At 34.1% G+C, this 19,824-nt stretch overlaps 1 protein-coding gene across 1 annotated transcript; it reads left to right on the top strand.

Annotated features, from left to right (window-relative positions):
- Window positions 1–267: 267 nt before the first annotated feature.
- LOC127882270 (uncharacterized) lies at window positions 268–10,460 on the top strand. Its single transcript, XM_052430825.1, has 2 exons — window positions 268–634; window positions 9,047–10,460. The coding sequence occupies exon 2, from the start codon at window positions 9,055–9,057 to the stop codon at window positions 10,420–10,422; it is 1,368 nt and encodes a 455-aa protein (XP_052286785.1). The 5' UTR covers window positions 268–634; window positions 9,047–9,054; the 3' UTR covers window positions 10,423–10,460.
- The last annotated feature ends 9,364 nt before the right edge of the window (window positions 10,461–19,824 follow it).

Genomic DNA, 19,824 nt, shown 5'->3' with positions numbered 1-19,824 from the left:
TAACTTCTTTTTGAGATGTCGCAAAATCACGATTGTTAGTTTTCACTAACCGTCAATCTTGTGCAAGCGACTTTTGTCTTATGCGACCACTTTGAACTCCCCCCCCCCTATTTTGATATTTTATTAAGCGCCTTTTGTCTTACGCGACCAGCGACCGCGGATGTTCGTGTATCGAGATGCCATATCTTGGATTTAGCGACCACTTGGGGTTAAATTGGAAAATCTGTTGACTGTAAAGGAACTTAATCGCCGAGTTATTAATAGTTTGTTGTCATCAAATGAAATTCGCTTCCTTTTGAGAAGGCATAAAACAAAACTGTCTCGCCAATAAAATTTACTTCATTTGTCTATCGATCAACATGCTTAACCAATCGTTAAGTGTTAACTAACCGTTAAATGGCCTAAATTGACTATGTGATTTACACATGCTCAATCTCAATTTGCAATCTTAATTACTCGGAAATAATTTATACATGTGCAGTTATCTCGGCTTTTCCGCGAAAGGCAAAGTAGTTCAAGTATACAAACTTCATGTACATTTGCAAATAAAAGGCGAACGTGAAATTCTTACACATGCATCGTTCATAACGGACATATTGTTTTGTTGGATTATTACAAGTTGTCAAGTTGCAAGGTAAAGCTATGTTTAAATACACTAATATGTACATTATTTAATATAATTTTAATGTTAAATAAGATAGTTGTCACATTATCAGTCTATGAGTTTGAGTTGATACTTTTTCCATTTTCTTGTAATATTGACACGATATATGAAGTCAACATGTACGAAATCGAACATTTTCGTACCACATATTTTGATTGATTTGATTACAAAAGTTCAAATAACTGTGGTTAAAGGAGACAATCATACATTTATAATTGAATGTCCGCATTCTTCCAAAATTGTCTTTTTTAAAGACCAATTTATTAAAAGACTACTTTTGCGTACTACGTTGAGTGGTTTCTTAATACAAAATTGACTGTATATCTGTTTAAATATTAATCACACCTTTTTTCTTACACAATAAATAAATAAAAAACGTGCCTAATGTCCCATATTTTTCTCTATTCACATACTAACTTCCGTTAATGTAGTTTATTTACCTTTGAATTATCGCAATATCAAGCCTTTTCAGGAAGAACGGATGGGCGAACGAAGGGAAAGAAACAAACCGATAAACAAGCATATTCCCCATATGGACCTCTATCCACAAACCACGTTTCATCAATCTAGCTTGCTAACAAAGAGTTATCGTAGGACACAGATTTTAGTTATAAATTATTTGTGTAATTATATCATCTGTGACCATAGCAGCCACACTGTGTTCAATGCCAAACAAATAACGTGCATATGCCCATTAGGACCACCATCAACAAACCAAGTTGTATAAACCTTGTCCTTTTTGAATTATCGAAGGAACTAGATTCGGACGGACATACGAACAGACGTACACACGGTATGACGGGCGCACGGACGGATGATAGGACATTTAAACAAAAGACGTAATATCATATCGCCCTTATGTATCCTAGAGTGATCAAGCGTCTAAAACATGTCAAGTTTTGACTTCATCGCCTCTAAATCATTGCTTTCGAATAGATGGATTATAGGGACATACTGTTCCATTTAGAGATGTTAACCCATTTATGCATAGCGTCTAGAAAAAAAGCCTTGGCAAACAAACAGCGTAGACCCATCTGGCTCTGCGCTGTTTGCTTAAGGGAATTTCTGTAAGAAATATTCTAAATATAGAAATAAATATACAAGACATCCCTTATTTTGGTATTTAAATTGATCCAATATAAAAGGATGGGAGAGTCCACTAGGCTTAATTGGGTTAACCGATTATAAACATGTATATAAACGTCAATTATTTTACATTGATATTCATTAAGTTCTAAATCGTTGGAATTCAACCATTTCAGTTAAAAATGAATGTAATACTTCGAATATAAACAATTACTTATTGCGATTTCTTGTGACTTGATGTCACGAAAATGTCTCTTCAAGCGCTTAAAATTTACAAGAATAGATAAGCAATTGACAGGACATTGAAGTTTAAGTGTACTGGATAATTATATGATTATAATAGTCACATTTGTGTCCCGAACTAGTTAAATGACATCTAAGCAATCGTGAGTTCAGTGTTATGGCTTTAATAACTGTATGTGTTTCATACAACAAGTGTCGAATTTGATGTCTGATATAGGAAGTAAGAAGCATGAGTGTTGCTTTCTTCCCCCCCCCCCCCCCCCCTCAATACATATGAACATATCCGATATGTTAGGCAAACGGTTTGTCATACATGCATCTTTATTTGGTCCTTGCAATCGATTACGTATGTCAAGGTTGAAGGTCGCCCGATTTACCATTGGTCTGCAATAACGAAAAAACGCTTTTTCGGATTCATAATGTCTAAAAAAACACGATTTGTGAGCGCGTTTGAGCACAGTTTTTTTTAATTAAAAAAGAGGCAATTCGATAAAGCTTTTCAGTCAACTAGAGGCATTTTGGCGTTTGACTGTTCACAATCGAGACTCTCGCCGTTATGTAGATCCTACGAGCCCTAATCATATGCCGAGGTTGAAGGTCGCCGGATGTACCGTTTGCCTGCATGAGAGTGAAAACGCGTATTCGCACTTAAAGAATCTCTTAAGAAAAGGCGCGGTTGCAGCTCATATATAAAACGTTCCAGTGTACTGCAGGCATCTGTACCTGTGCTTTCAATGTAGTATTGCCTTTATGGTGACGTATATACTTGCTTAGCAACTTTATCATGTTCCTTCTAAACTATGAAAACATGAATACCATAGCCACTTGTTTGTTGTGTAAATTTAGGGATGTGATGCGGCGCTATATTATAAGCCCGGAAAATGTTCAGAGGGTTGAACAAGGGGGTGGGGATTTTAAAAGACCCCCCCCCCCCTCCCGCTAATTTTGCCGGGCGTTTTATTTTTCCTACAATGAGGATTTCGATTGGTACATAGATGGATATAACAATGTACATTACATTTTTTGTATAAATAGCAGATGAATGCGTACCTGAGTCTAAGAACGTTCGGTAGCAAACATGTCGTTGTATCAGAGACTTCAAACCTTTGAAAACAGACCATCCCGTTATGGCGTGTCAAAGGAAGACCTGGCTAGCCAGGGATTAATCTACGACCATTGTGTAATATCCGACACTATTGAGTGCGTTCGATGCGTATTTTGCCATGTGCACATTTCCATTTGGAACATGGACAAAGAAGATGTGAGACTTAGGCATCGACAGCTGCGCCCCGTTTGCCCTTTTGTGTTCGATTGGGTCATGAACACAGAAGAAGAAGTGAAACTTAGTCAGCGACGGTTTCGCCGTGCTTGTCCTTTTGACAATGAGTTATTCGATAGGTATTTCCAAAACGAGTTTGAAAAGCAATATCAAAGAGCTTACTATGGAATTGTGGAAACAGAAAGCGATGTTTATTCTAGCGATTATAACCAAACAAGTTAAAAAATCGGTTGATAGCCTTCAAACAAAAGATGACCAAAATGATGACAAATACGATGATTATAGTGATTTGGATGAACTGCTTACGGCGAAAATTGAAAAGACTTGTACTCGTACCCGCCCAAATTTTTATCGAAAACAAACCGAAAAGCAGCGGAAAAAGGCTGAACAAAGGCGTTCGCAAAGGCAACTTTCAAAACAAAGAACAAAAATACGCAATGCATAATGAGATCAAAAAGAAATAGTCTTGGCAATGGTCCAGAACTGTAACAGAAACATAAATAACAAGATTTTGCATGGAACAAAGCAAACCATAACGAACACAAAGCTACGCTATGAAAGATGTCTATGATCCGAACATTATTACGTGAAATTATAGCCCCCGAATAAGAAATTGTAATTAGTTAGTTCCGTTATAGTCTCGCCTTCATTGTGATGTCAGTGACGTTGGGCTGTCCGATATATTAGTTTTCGGTACAATTACGGAGCGTAACTTTTACGCTAAGATCGGCGTTAGACTGTTAACCATTGAGAATATCGCCGTTTCAATGATCCTCACGGTCTCTTATCGTATGCCGAGGTTGAAGGTCGCCGGATGTACCGTTGGTCCGCATGAGCGGAAAATTGCGTAATAGAAGCAATAGATGCTATGCACATGATTTCGTTTTATTTTCTAGCTGTTATTGACATTAACTGGGAAATAACCTACTACGCTGATCTTAGCATAACAGTTACGCTTTGTATTAGTTTCGAATGCCAATACTTCGAACAGCGTTGTCGTCAATAAAAACAACTGTGCTCATACGCGCTCACACAAAGTGTTTTCTTAATAAATTTTAAAAAGTCCGTTAAGGCTTTTGTCTTGTTCGTGCAGGCAAAAGATATATCCGACATCCTAGACATACCATAAGGGGCCGTAATGACATGCACAGCTTCCCTGGTTTCGATGGTGAATCGTCCTACGCCGAAGTTAGCTCAACAGCTTCCTTTTCTTAATTCATTCGCGAACAAAAAACTGGGTTATCATTTTGGCATGATATTTTGAATTATTTTATTTAAGTATTTTTTCAATCCAAACTACGTATGCAATGATTTGCATTGATATTTTGTACTCTTTGGATCATGTCAATTTACTCTTTAAGTAAGAAAATGCCAGTTCCTTATTCCTTATATAAACCGAATAATGAAACTGGTTAATCATTAAATAAAAAAAGTAGAAAATTAATTAATGTGTTGGTCTATTTGGGGCATTTTAATTTATTGTTTAGTACGAAAATGTCAATTCCTTATTCGATTTGAATAAGGAACCTGTTAGTCATTCTTTATTCAACCGAATAAGGGATTGGGTTATAAAAATAAAACCACGTAGAAATGTATTGCAATTTACATGTTAATGTTACGATGATTTTCATTGCTATATCGTACTCTTTGTTTACTTTCAATTTACTTTTTAGGTAAGAAATGCCAGTTTCCTATTCATTATTTAAATATCGAGTAAGGATTTGAGTTATCATTCAATAAAAAAAGGAGAAATTTACTGCAATACATATATTTTTAAAATATCCAACCTATATATACGAGGACATGCATTTATTTGTGGTACAATTTGGTTCAATTTAATTTATTTCGAAGTTTGAACATGCCAGTTTCTTATTCGACTGCATGAAGGAATAAGAACTGGATCCTTTTCCTAACTCAGCCGAGAATAAGAAACTGGGTTACCAGTAAAAGCATTGCAATTAATATGTTTGTATAACCAACCTATGTTTGCAATTATGTGTATTTATATGTGGTACAGTTTGTTCCGTTTAATCGTTTAAGTAAGAAAATGTCAGCTCTTTATTTGGTAGAGAATAAGGAACTGGCTTCTTATTTTTGAGCCAATATCCGTCAAACAACATATCAATTTGTTGTGGCCTAAGCGTTATCACAAACTTAACTGTACGGATATATTTTACTTGTTTAAACTTTTGCATGAACATGAAGTAGGGTACGGGTTAATGGTAGGTTAGATACATAAAGCTTTGTTCTTGCAAACTTGACATTAATGTATGTGCGTAAAGTGTTTACCCAGATTCGCCAGTGATAATCAGGGACGACACTTCACGCATACAGGTTACCGTATACTAAATAACCGTTTCATGTAGGGCTGTACTATCTACAAAATGTCAAAGTTGATTCGAAGGCATGTTGTACACTTTAAACTATTGTTCTGGTTTTATCTTTTGGAGAATGTACTAGGGCATGAATAGGTGCTCACTACTAAATCCCTGAAATATGATAAACTTAGAGACTTTAGTAAAACATTGCACTGAAAAAGGTTACATTCCAGCAGAAAACGACAGGAAAAAATGTTGCAAAACAGTAGATTTTGACTTTTGACAAGTTCTTTTTTGGTTCGTACATGACATATCTTTTTTATTGCACAAATCGACTCCGCTTAGAATGGCATTTAAGAGAAGGTATGGTTATGGGGGTCTCTATGTGCAAAATGTTGCATTTATTTTCGCTTAAAGATGTCGCTTTTACATTGAATTATATAGGGAAACTATTTAGTATATTGTGACCTACACCGGATTTTCGCCCACAAAATGATTTCTTTAGGAACAAATCTATACCAGCGGAAGGTGACGTCCCTGGTGCGGAGTGCTGATTTCGTCAGTCTCGAAATGAAAATTATTAAATTATATGTTTTTAATTTGAAACGTCACCTTTAAGAATCGTATCAAAATGTTTTAAATAAATAAAATGTCCGAACCATTTTATCTGTTGCCGTATATAAAAAGACTTTTCTAACGCAACGCGTATTCAAATCAATATTACTTTAGAACGGACTTTGTTGAAATTTTTACTCAGACTAATTCAACACATATCTAATACTTCATGTAAATTAAATTGAAATAGATCAACATTAAATTATCAAACATAACAAATTTAAAAAATCACGGAAAAGGTAAACTTCTCAAAATCGTACATCGTACAATAACAATGTGAAAAGAAAAACGAATTATTAACCGACCGGCTTGCAACATTGCGCTCATGAATATTAATACGAGCCATATTGTTTTTTCTAGTTTATGTAATGTTTTTCTGGTGTAAAAACACAACGAGAATGATGAAATTTAAATTAAATTGAAATTAAATAGCGTTGTTCTACACATTTTCGAACGCAGCATTTTTCAAACTTAAGTGTCTCAATTAAGAGTGAATATTTTGATTTCAAAATTGTTCATGTGATCATTTGACTACAGTTTGTGTAAGCAAACGATAAAATCATTCATCCGTGACAATCGGATGCTTCAGCAAGTGGGGAAGGTAGCCTGCAGCATGCCGATTGCACAATTTCGCTCCTTAAATTTTATAAGAGACATATTTACTTTTAAATTAAAGTTATATTTTCATGGTGTATCAACCCACCTAAAATAAAAAAAGGAAATAAAATTATAATCATATCGCGTTTGACCATTTTCACGTGCAAAAAGATAAAACCATACCTACCCCACGCGAAAAAGCGCCGGATTGTTACGGATGAATGATTTCGTTGCACAGAATATAGTCAAATGATCACATGTGCATTTTTTGTTAAGAAGCGACTTGAGATACTGAGTTGATTTTTTTGTATGTGAGTCTACCTACATAAACTACAGATGAAGTGTGAAATATGTTCCGGTCCGATGCTTTTTGCCGTAGTTATGGGTCTTTCAGTTTAATAACGTTTTCCGGAGGGTTTGTTACGCAACGCTTTCAGATAATGAGCTTATTGTTGGTATGTAAGTCTACCTTCATGACCAACAGAAAACGTGTAAAAAAATGTGCGGTCCATTGACTTTAAACGAAGTTATGGGCCTTCGACTTAAAACGTGTCTCTATTGTAACCGTTTTCCAGAGGTTTTTACGCAACCCTTTCAGATATTGAACATTTATTAGGTATTTGAATTTACCTACATAACATACAGATGAAGTGTGAAATTCCTTTAGGTGCATTAATTGTTAGAGAAGTTATGGGCCTTGGACTAAGCAATTATATGTATTATAACTTTTTTCCCGGATGCTTTTTATGCCAAGTTTTCAGATGTTGATTTTTTTATTGAGTCTACCTACATGACTTACAGATGAAGTGTGAGATTCGTTTTGGTCCATCGACATTTGATACAGTTATGGGCCTTGTTTCCTCTAAAATAGCTGCCGTGGGACTTCAAAACTCCGTCAGGGGGGCATTGTGTTTAACAGACGTAGGTCTTAAAAATTAAGATGCCCATGTCCTTTGCGTAAATGAATAAAGACTAACATGAACATTCTGCATAAAACATTACCAGTACATACCCAACCCGTTAATATATAAAAAGTATTGAACATTTAAATCACAGGTTTGTATCAATATTTCTCTGGGGTTGCACACATTATAGTACCTGAAACTTTGACTCCTATTGGGAAATCAGTATCTTATTTAAAAAAATAAGTGGTTCAACCATTTGCGCTGAGAATGTGTTGCATTCAGCATTATTGCATAAACTCTGTTTATAATGCCCTCTGGCGGGGTGAAGAAACTTGATAAAAGGAGGGCTTGAGCGGTAGAAATCGTGTATTAACAAGGCGATTTACGTGCCGTTCAAGCCCTGTAATGTGTTTTTCATATCCATAAACTGGTCCACGCATAGTTACTTCCCTTAGTCTTCTTTGCGTTCTTCTTAGTAGATTCAATGAATTTATTATGAACTTTGTTAATAACTCCAGTCTTTGACGACTTTACAAGCATAAATGTGGAACTGAATAAGCACCAGTTTTCTCATACATGCAGGGATAAAGGCAATGAATATTTCAATACACCTTTCAAATTATATCATCTGCACTCTCTTGACAACAGCTTTATTTCATTGGCAACGTTAATGGGTTAAGGTTATTTAATCAACACTTTCAAAAGACTATGCTGTAAATGTAAGTGTTTATGTGCCTTCAACGTTCCTGCTGTATGCTTGAAATACTTCAATGACAATATGTTGGCAGTATTAATTTTTAGAAAATTTAGTTGGAATGAAATAAGATAGACCTGAACGAAAGAAACACCTATGAAAACAATGACTTATTCTGACAATATATTTATCCATCACGACCAGTCAATTCCAAAATAATTCCTCGTTTCTTACTTTGCGCGGCTGCATTTCAAATTTGTATAACCCCACTGTTAAAACACATTTCAAATCGAAAACTGTCTATCTGAAGGTAACGCCTCGTCATTTCTGATGATAACCGAGAGAGGCATATGTAAAACACATCCTTGAACTGTATGACATCATATAAAATAATCGAATTATTGTGTCGATGTTGAATGAACAAGACATACTGTTTTCAATGTGTTTTTAAATTTATTTTGGTATGTGTGATTTATGTATGTAATAATAGCGAAAATACACATTTTCTCGGACATGATCATCTGCGGGCGCTCGAAAAATCCGTTCCTGCCCGAGTGCGCAGTACGAGGGCAGGAACGAATTTTGAGAGCGCCCTCGAAAATGTGTATTATCCCTATATAACAGAATAAATTCATGTTGTTCTAGACGCAGTTATGAACAGGACTGCGGTGGAATCTGTCGTTTCCTGTGAACCGTACAACTTTCTGGAATGCCATATAGCGCGCTGGATTTGGCGCATTGTGCCGGTGTTTTGCATAAGTGTTGGAACGATCGGCAATCTGCTTAACGTCATCATCCTGAAACGAATGAATCTGCGACGATTCCCCAGAAATGTATTGCTAGTGTTTCTCGCAGTGAGCGACTCAACGTTTCTTTGGACGTTGGCTCTTAACAACGTCCTGTTTGCGTTAAACGGGCACACATTTCTCGAACAGGGCGACGTTCTATGTCGGACAACTTGGTTCGTTGGGTACACAGCTGCAGCCTTCTCTTCTTGGATAATAGTTCTAATGACTACGGAAAGAACGTTGGCGTTAAGGGCTCCAGTGTTTTCGCGAAAAATGCTAACCGTGAAGAGCTGTAATTTAGCATGCGGCGTGACCTTGATCATCATTGCGGCAATTAATTGCAACTTTCTTTATGGTTTCGACTATATAGATTATGCCAATGGTGAACAACTTAGTCCTGAATTCCAAAATGTTACTAAAATTAAAGCGATTTACAAGCCATGTTACTTTGTTTCAAAGAGGTATATGGAGTTTCATTACGGCGAATGGAATATCATAGCAATAACGTTGTATTGTGTTATACCAATTGTTATTTCTATTCTTGGGAATGTAAATATAGCGATGGTAATAAATTTAAAAAGACAACAAATGGTTTCTTGTCGTATGTCTGAACACAAGGAACCGGATAGCGATTTTAAATTGACTTCAAGCGCGGGCAATAATGAAAGATCAACTAACGTCACCTGTAATTCGTCAACTGATTTGAACGAAGCAAACCATATAATGCAAAATACGAACTGTGCAATGGTGGATACAACTAATTCAGAAAAATACGAAATTCAACGTATGACGAACATTTCTACGTCGCATACGAAACCAACAAGAGACGGGTATGTAAATAAACATGATTTATCAATAACCAAATCGGATTCTAAGAAGAAGAAACGGCAAAAACTTCAAAGAAAGTTTCATAAGCCAATGGCTGGTAAGGGCAAAAGAGGCCAACAGGCAACGCGACTTTTGTTTTGTATCAGCACGTTTTGGATACTTTCATACATTCCGTTTGCCGTTTACCAAGTTATCCGAAGCAAAATTGAGGATGTATCACCCAAAGTGGCTTCCATTCTTCAGCTTTCAAGAGCGGTCACACATTCAGTGTTGTATTTAAATTTTGCTATGAACTTTTTCTTTTACTTCGTTTCCGGAACGCTGTTCAAAAACGAATGGACGAAAATCGTTCTCCAGACGAGACAAGCATTAAAGAGACTACACATATGTAACAATTTAGACTGAACTATACATTAGCCGCGTCATGCGAAAATGGTTATTCTGCCATTTGCGGCCATTGCACCACACCAGCTTGCAGAATCGAAGTCTGGAGAGGAGCTGCGCTGTCAGTGATAAATAAACGCAAACGTTCGTGGTCTCATTATGGAAAAGGGTAACTCCTGAACTCACCTTATTGAAAGCATTTATATTTTATCCAATTATTTGTGTTATGTGTAATAGCATTTTAGTATTTGGCTTGTTTCCCTTTAACCCAATTATGCATAGCGTCTAGAAAAAGACCTTGGCAAACAGCATAGACCCAGATGAGACTCATTAAAATCTGCGCTGTTTGCTTAAAGGAATTTCTGTTAGCAATATTCTAAATATAGAAATAAATATACTAAACATCCCTAATTTTTGGAAATAAATTGATCCAATTTAGAAGGATGGGAGAGTCCACTATGCATAAATGGGTTAATTTGACAGAAGGAAATATCATTCCTCTGCACAAAACAGGCTTTATTGATGATGTTAGTAATTATTAAGGTATAATGCGTGTACGTTGTTTTTCTACATTGTTTACAACCATTTTAGGCAAATGCTTCGAATTGTTTTGTGAATATAACGCTTAAATATAGGATGCACATATTGGTCTTAGAAAATGTTGTTTAACTGTTTATGATATGTGATTTGTTATGTCTGTTTTCATCACTGTTTTAAATAAAAACGAACGTGTGTATGTGGTATACGTTGATTTGCTTAAATGTTTTGATAGCATATATTACACATTAAGAATATGTATGAGCTTGTTAAATCTTGTGTTAAGTCATGTACAAAATATTTCGAATATTCTGTCGGTCTAAGACAAGGGGATATAATTCAGTCGATTCATTTTTCTCATTTTGAAGAAGATTTGTTTTTTTTTACAATATAGCATATTGTCTGGCGTAAATATAGACGATATTACCTTGTTTTTATTGTAACCTTTTAGGTAAATAACCAGAAGAAGTAAAGAATTGATTAGATAACATTTTCCTGTATTGTAATTCTTGGGGGCTAAAAGTAAACATTTCAAAAACAAAAGTAAAGCTCTTTCGCTCAAATTAATTTGTCAGTTGTTTGATTCGTTTGTTGGGTCATTCTTTTTGCTATGCCTCTGATATATGGGGCTTTAATAAATCATAAAAGATCAAACGCATTCATCTCAAATTTTGCAAAAGATTGTAAAAAATAAAAATGAATACATGTCGTTCTATAGTATATGGTGAGTAAGGCTATAAAACAAACTGTGTTTATTCAAGCCTTGAAAGATGTTAATAAAGTATGCACAAGTATGGTTGCAAATGTTAAACAATTGTTTAACGAATACGGCTGTTCCCACATTTTTGAAACTACGAAGACAACTAATAGTCATGCTTTTGTATAAGAATTTCAATGCATAGGTATTGACATCTTTAAACAGGAATGGTTTGTCAATATAAATAACATATCTGTCCTATATATATTTAGATAATTGTTCAAAATCGTCTTGAGTATAAATGCTTTGTTTTATTATCAAAAAGTCTACGGGGCATGGGGGATTAATTGTTTGTTATTTTTGTTCAAATTTTATCATATGCGGAATAATTGATTTCTTTGTTGGTTATTTTGTTCAATTTTTATCATATATACCATAGTCAATAAAAAGTAATAGTTTATCTTTACTGCTTTTACAATTAGAGTGTTTCTTTACAAACAAAAACACACGAGCGCACGCACGCATGCAAGCTTGCATGCACGCTCGCACGTACGCACGCATATATCATTGATTTGGTAACCATTATTATATAATGATGCGTGACATTGCTTTATTGCTGTATTTATAATTTATAATTGTATGCATTAAACACGATTTTCAAATTTTAAATGGTAATAAACTGCCTGTTTTGTTCTGCTTGTTACTATTTAAGAACGTTTAAATAAATAAAAAAACAACGTGCACGGACCCACACCTTATCCCATGCACTCACGCACGCAAGCACGAACGCACGCACACATACATATACTCACATTAACGCACACACATACAGTCACGCACGCACGCACTCATACACTCACACCAGATGATTTACATAAGACATTACTTGGACATTATTTTTATGACATAATGGAGTCCGGCACTTTGCACCTTATGATGTAATACACCGGTACTTATACAAATATGTTTAAATGAACTTGTTCATCATTTAAATTACTTATAATAAAGCTTTTAATGATGACACAGATTCGTCCAAAAGAAATAAGCATGTAGTTTATATGTAGCTCATTATATATTCGTGATAAGAACTAAGTTAACAAAGCAATAAGAATCAGTGTTCTATTCACTTTTACATAAATACATTTTCGAACACGTTTAAGGACATTATTCTTAAAATATTGGAATGATATGCGATGAGTTTACAGCTTTTTAAGGCTTTATCATATTTGCTAACTACAATTCAATATTTAAAATCGAATAAGGCAAGTTTATAACGAATTGCATGGCTTAAGAAGCCTTGATTTCACAATTTCTTAGGCAATGCATGATTTTTGTTATTGAAAACCTTAAGCCAGGTACGAGCCTTAGCGAATCTCTCTTATTTTAAAATATTCAATAAGTAAGAAGGGCGTTACAGAGTATTACCATCAAATAAAGTTGTTTTAATATCGAATTGATATAGTCCCGTTTGTAATATAGATTTTCAACAATAGTAAGATGTAAGAATAGAAATGCAACATCAAAAAATGATAAACACGACCTATATACATGTATGGATAGTTTTTTGAGTAAATATGTTAGATATTATGTACATAGAAGTGATTATCTACGTTTAAAATATCACGCATTTATCATACCACTGCATTGATATCTGCCTGATATAACGTTGCCTGATATATTTTTGTATATCATGGTCAACATAAAGTTTTTATATCAGTCATTTGTGGAGGATAGTCATATTACTCGGAATCAACTATAAAGTAATTATTTTAAGTAAAATCGAATCAGATTCAACAAAACAAACAATTGGATACTAAAATGTAACATATTTTAAACACAACATTCAACAAAAACAGCAAAAACATTTATTTACGAATATTAAACGCGTGTATTCATTATGTCATAATTGACACGTCAAACGACACAAGTCATATTCTTTCCCGCTAAACCTGCAGTTTTTTAGTGATTTTTGTACTATTGCCTTAAAATCGGGGACGTAGAGGTATGTTAACAGAAAAACAGGTTAATATCTGATCTTTTTGTAATATATCAGGCTCGGCACGTATAAAAGCCTCGCCGTTATATTATTCTAAGCCTGGCTTGATATATTACAAACAGATCAGACAATAATCTGTTATTCTCTATATATCAACTTGTAATTTAATATGTCCCTATAATGTACTTGCCAAATATTTCATTGATTAGGAATTTGAGCAAAGATTTTCTTTTAATAATAATACAACGCTGAAACGTCAGTGTTTTGTTTCCATGTACCATTTTTAGGCAAAATGAATCGTATGATGTTTCTAATACTTCAATAAAGAGGATATATAACATACTTTACCAAGTGTTGTATTCAGAAATCTTGTGAATTGAAGCGCCATGAAAGTTTAAAAAGTTTTCAGATTTAAAAAAGACTGTATGATAGCCATACGGAATATTTTCCCATGTAAATCAAGCATCAGAACCGTAATTCTTAATCCCATATTTAGTCAATATTAAAGATTAAATTTGTTGATATAAGTTCTTAAAAGTGAACTGCCCGTTCTCTTTGAAAAAAACTTAAGGCATGCATGTCTATGCTAATTCTTGCTAATAGAGTTTATGAGTTTTAGATGAATGTTGATAAGTTATACCGTACCCAATGATTTAAGCAGTAAATGTCAAGATTCTGACATGTTTTGTACTGTCATTTGCTACTTCATAGATCTTCCTGTAAGTAAGCGGTACGCAGGCAATATGAATCTTAAATCAGGTCACGTAACATTGAACGGAGAGTTTATACCGACATACACAAGTACAAGTGTATTTATTTTATCTTCAAAACTGATTTTCTTTTTCTTATCCAGCTTAAATAAAAATTAAATACACACATTCATTATGATGCTGTGTCGAATGTTCATTGCGTTACGTCTACATAACTTTGACAAGTATTGAACACCATTTACTATTGTATTTGCCCACAATAGTCCATGTTTTACAGTCAAAAAGTTAAAACTTTAATGTATTGCTAGTTCAGTTACAGTCCATCTTATACCAACTGTAAATAATGCCGCAAGGAATAAATAAACATCTGTTTCAATGGCAGTGCAGTAATGGTTCATTTTACCTGTACAACAATACTATATAAGCTATTCTAAAACGAAAAAAAACAATTAAAGAAACGTTTACTTGAATATTTTTTATGATGACATTAAAATGTAATACTTGATGAGTTTGATATCAAGAAATGCTATGACACTCCATCCACTGCTTGAGAACTGTTAGTGTTCGTCTTAACAAGGAAGATTATAGAAAGATGGCCAATTGGTAGTGAGAAATGTTCAATTAAAACGATGAGAAATGTTTAATTAAAACGAAGTGATGATGGAAGTATATACAAAACAAGAACAATGAAATATTTGTAATTATGCACTTGAATAACTATTTTTCGTTGAAACCCCGTGTCATGTCAACAAGTGTGCTTTCAAAAGAAAAAATGTATATACTAATTAACTATTATTATGATGAAAACACTTTGATTGTGAATTGTATATTGCAAGCAAACAGGAAAATCCATTTACAAGTTTAAGTCAAACTAATTTGAACGGAACGGGCCCTAGTCTATTATCACAATTGTTAAATAAAAACCCTATTCACAGCACTCTGTCAAAGCTCACATTTATGTACAGTGATTGCGTCCTTTCACAGCACTCTGTCAAAGCTCACATTTATGTACAGTGATTGCGTCCTTTCACAGCACTTTGTCAAAGCTAACATTTATGTACAGCGATTGCGTCCTTCTTAGATCACCTTAGAACGACGTTCTTACAGTGAGCTTTTTATGACATTTTGCATATAATGTGGTTAATAATCGGTCGTGCATTGTCCGTTGTCAACATTTACATTATAAACACTCAAGAGATTATATTTGTTTCAAATATTCGTGAAACTTTGACAAGGGTTTTGTCAAAATTTCATATTGGTTTATTAAAACATGGGTTCACAAACTATGTGCTAGGTCAAATGAAATAATCGCGTTTGAACATTCTAGACGTTTTACCCAATCCTCATGAAACTTCCTCAGAATATTATTTCTAACGGTATATCTTCTGAGTTAGAAACGGTGCAAGTTAGAAATTGCTTCTGCACGTTCCAAAATACGACTCAAAGTGAAAGTACTATAAAGAGGAAGAACATGAAAGTCATTCTTGTTGGTCGATCAGCTTGTCCGAAGTGTATCAATATATGTTTTCAGAAGGACGCATTTATGGTGATTGAGTTAAATTTCAAATATGCTCTGCATCATTTGCCTAATGTTAATTTGAGAGCTTGTATACTTTGACATATTCACTGCATTCTATTTGTATGTATATCGGTCTAATATTGGCCGAACATCCCGAAACGATATTGTGCTGATACAGTTTATGCAAAGTTGCGAATCCAATTTAATTAATACTTATCAAGTAAATAAGTTTACAACTCTGAAACAACAAGGTTAAGGGTTTAATATTTGATGTGGGAGTCAATAGCTTTGTCCTAAACAAAGTTATTTAAAATCATGCCCCTCTAGTCACAATTTGCACTTCATTAAGGGCAACTTTGTTCTTATGTTTATATAGCGATTGCTTTAAATATCGTTTAATCTTAAACAGCAATTTCAAGATCGTTGGTATTTGACACGTTATGTCGCACGGTGGTCCTCTTCAAAGTAAATTTATTAATGGCCCTTGGGTTTTCGTAATGTTTGAAAACAAGATCACGAGTGACGTAAACAATCTCTGAAACCACAAAGCCTAATGGCTAGGTACTTGACATGTAACATTATATGGTGGTCCTCTTCCATGTTTTCCCAATGATTTCCTTGAGCACTTGAGCTTATTTATTTGATGGATAAGTGTATTTGTCACACTTGAACGTACATTTGTATTGCCCTTAAATGTATAAGTGCAGGAAAAAAATGCAGAATTAAATGCACTTTCAGTTACAAGTAAAGTTTTTTCTGCATGCTCAAAAAATGCCTATCAATAACTCTCCGTTTGATGCGTTTTCACTGTGTAGGTCTTAAAACTAATTATTGTTTATCTGAACTTTGGTAATCGGTTTTTCATTATAATTGTGTTCATAAAATCAATGTGGATTCATGTCAGTGAAGTGTTTTAAATGTACAGCAAATACATTAGCATACTAGTTTACTGAATGCAAACAAATCACCGAATTGCGCATGCGTGTCAGATGACGAAGTCTTTTGATTTACCCTTTTTCTGTGCCGCGTCAAACGTTGTGAAATTGGACGTTTGCATATTTATTCACTATAGATATATATACTTGTGTGCATTCAATTCATATTGATATGATACAATCCTAAATATGATGTAAAGTATCCACATTTATATCATAAAAGAACATATTAATATTATATTGTACGTATGTATATTTTATAGATATTTGCGTATGATAGATAAATACCTTTTAAAAAATCGTATTTATGTTCTTTATATTTATTTGTGGAAAACGAGGTCATTTTTGTATTCAGTAATTTCCTCATGGGACGATTAAATATATAGATGGTGATGTGACTAACTATTTAATCAGTAAGACCGTTCTTGTTGTTGACAAGAGATCTCATTGGATGGCTGATAGACAATAACACGTATAGCGTTCACTTATTGCCATTTATTGTTTCGCACTTTCGAAAAGTAATAATAATGCAAGATCTTTGACCGTTCGAGAATCGACATCCTGTGGCTAACGGTTCGATGGCAATGTTAATTTATATAATTAATTTGAATGAACAACATATAATGATGGATTAGAATATAAGGGTTCAGGTTATATGATCATAATATATGAGGATAACAATTGGTGTTATGATTTAAGTATTTTATATTCATTTACTGTTAACTAGAAAAGTTAATTTAGTTCGGTATTGTTTATTCGCCTTTACACAAAATCTAATATAAACTGTTATTTTAATAGCATGTCCTTTATTAATAACCATATGCCGTTTATTGAATGAGCAAACCGCTTGATGCTTAATTTCAATCGCTAAGCTTTTAACTTCTTAACCCTTTCAGTGCGGGAACCGAATTTTCAATGCCTTTGCAAACAGTTTGGATCCAGATGAGACGCCACAGAACGTGGCGTCTCATCAGGATCCAAACTGTTTGCTGTTCTGATAATATTCTTTGAAAAAAATCGAAGAAAATGCTAATTTTAGAAATTCAGCAGACGACATTTTAGCAGACGACAAATTTCCCAGCATGCAAAGGGTTAGAGTAAATCTGATTCAGAACATGGAACCTGCAAACCAAACTAACGTTGACATATTAGTTCTGACTAAACCATGCCCAATATATGTGACCCAGGTATTCTATGGAACCTGCAAACCAAACTAACGTTGACATATTAGTTCTGACTAAACCATGCCCAATATATGTGACCCAGGTATTCTGCACTATAGGTTGGTCAGTGGTCATTTGGTAAGAACCACGGTCGTCTCGTCTCTGGGCAAAATAACATTGACAAGTAATTGAGATCTTTTATAAAGCACGTGTTGCCTTTCTACATCACAAACTGGTTGACACGAAGAGGTGTTCATATATAAATTGTAAAATTTCCATGATCAATGCGTTTATTGCATGTAATATTTACTCTTTTCTTTAATATTTGTTTTAATATTCTCAAATAAATTAATAATATTCATAATGGTTTCCATGAACAATTACGAATCGTTTGATGCATGCGTTTTAAGTGCAAAAAATCATATCATTGTGGCCGATTTTAAAACTTATCTTTGATATACGAGATTGTCTCAATATATTATGGAACTACAAATGTCAACAGCCATGTTTTGTCAGCAGATTTTGTTTCTCAGCATTAAGTTTCGTATCTGGGCGAACAGGACTGACATGATATCAAAAAGAAATGGATACAACAAAAATCCATCTCCTGAAAGAGTTCCTCGATATTCATTTTGTGCTATATCGAAAGTGGTCAACAATTAATTCTCAACATGTGAAATAAAATCCTCAACATGTTTGCAACCGTTATACGTAAACCTGTTGCATTTATTAAATTTATACAATTTAACGTCTTTAACGAGTTTCTTTACCGACAAATACATTATCGCAATGCACATCTTAGTCAAAAGCGACGATTTTTAAGCTGCGCCGAACAAAATGTATATTTGTTAAACACAAATTATAAATTTGAAATCATCGCGTCTATTCCCCCGTATCTCAATGTGTAGGCCCATTGACTGAAAAAAGCAATATTATATATTTTAAAACTTGAACTGCTGTCACCTTTGATACCCTATAACATGGTTATGATGTGAAATGTACCCGTAATGGCACATCCTGGCACAAATGGCAAGGTAGTTCTGTATAAACTGTACACCCAAACTTATGTGACATCATTTGTACATAGATATGTTAACATGTATGTCCAGTGTCGAAGTTCATGCATTGAAAAGAAACGCTTATTGAGGTTTGATCATATTTTCTTTAATATTCTTTAGTTAGTCGTATAACAAAGGCGGGTTAATGCGATCATACGCCATATCGAATCATATCAGGCCCAAGGTTGTTTTTTCCAAAACCATATCATAAATATATCGACATTACTTCGTTACATTTTAGTCTCAATTTAGTTATACAGTCATAAAACTTCGAGTCATGAAATTATATATTGAAATACTAATGGTACATGTCCAACGAACCGTTAATATATAAAAAAGCAAAAATAAATAGATAGAAGCAAACACAAACTAAATAAAAGATTATTATTAAAAAAAACGTACATAAGAAGTAAAGCTGTTTATGAATAAACACCTTAAAAAAATAGATAACCAGACCAGCAAAAGGGAAAAGCCTTTAAAAACAATCCTATAAAAAAATCGGTAAGCGTGGCAGATTATTTGAATGTACAATTACCTGGCTAAAGCTATAAAACTCGAGATGATAAATAAATAACATACATTTTGAAGCAGATACATATGTGAATAGCCAGATTGAATACATTTAAATGCTGAGCAGCCATTTTACAATACTTATATATCGCATATACTATATTATTTACATGCTTTGGACGTGGATTGCAGTGTAATGTTCACACGTTTTTTAAAGTTATGTTAACAGACCAAATGGACAAAGTGTACGTCCGTAACACATTTCAATAACGAAATGGCTTGGGTAAAAACCGTTCTC

This window comes from Dreissena polymorpha, chromosome 5 (genome assembly GCF_020536995.1).
Source record: "Dreissena polymorpha isolate Duluth1 chromosome 5, UMN_Dpol_1.0, whole genome shotgun sequence".
Taxonomy (NCBI): Eukaryota; Metazoa; Mollusca; class Bivalvia; order Myida; family Dreissenidae; genus Dreissena; species Dreissena polymorpha.
The sequence above is the reverse complement of the archived record's forward strand: the minus strand, read 5'-3'. Positions and strand labels throughout refer to the sequence as shown.

Bases quoted from the DNA above. Each gene is read 5' to 3' on its own strand.
- LOC127882270 (XM_052430825.1), top strand. From the start codon at position 9,055: ATGAACAGGACTGCGGTGGAATCTGTCGTTTCCTGTGAACCGTACAAC.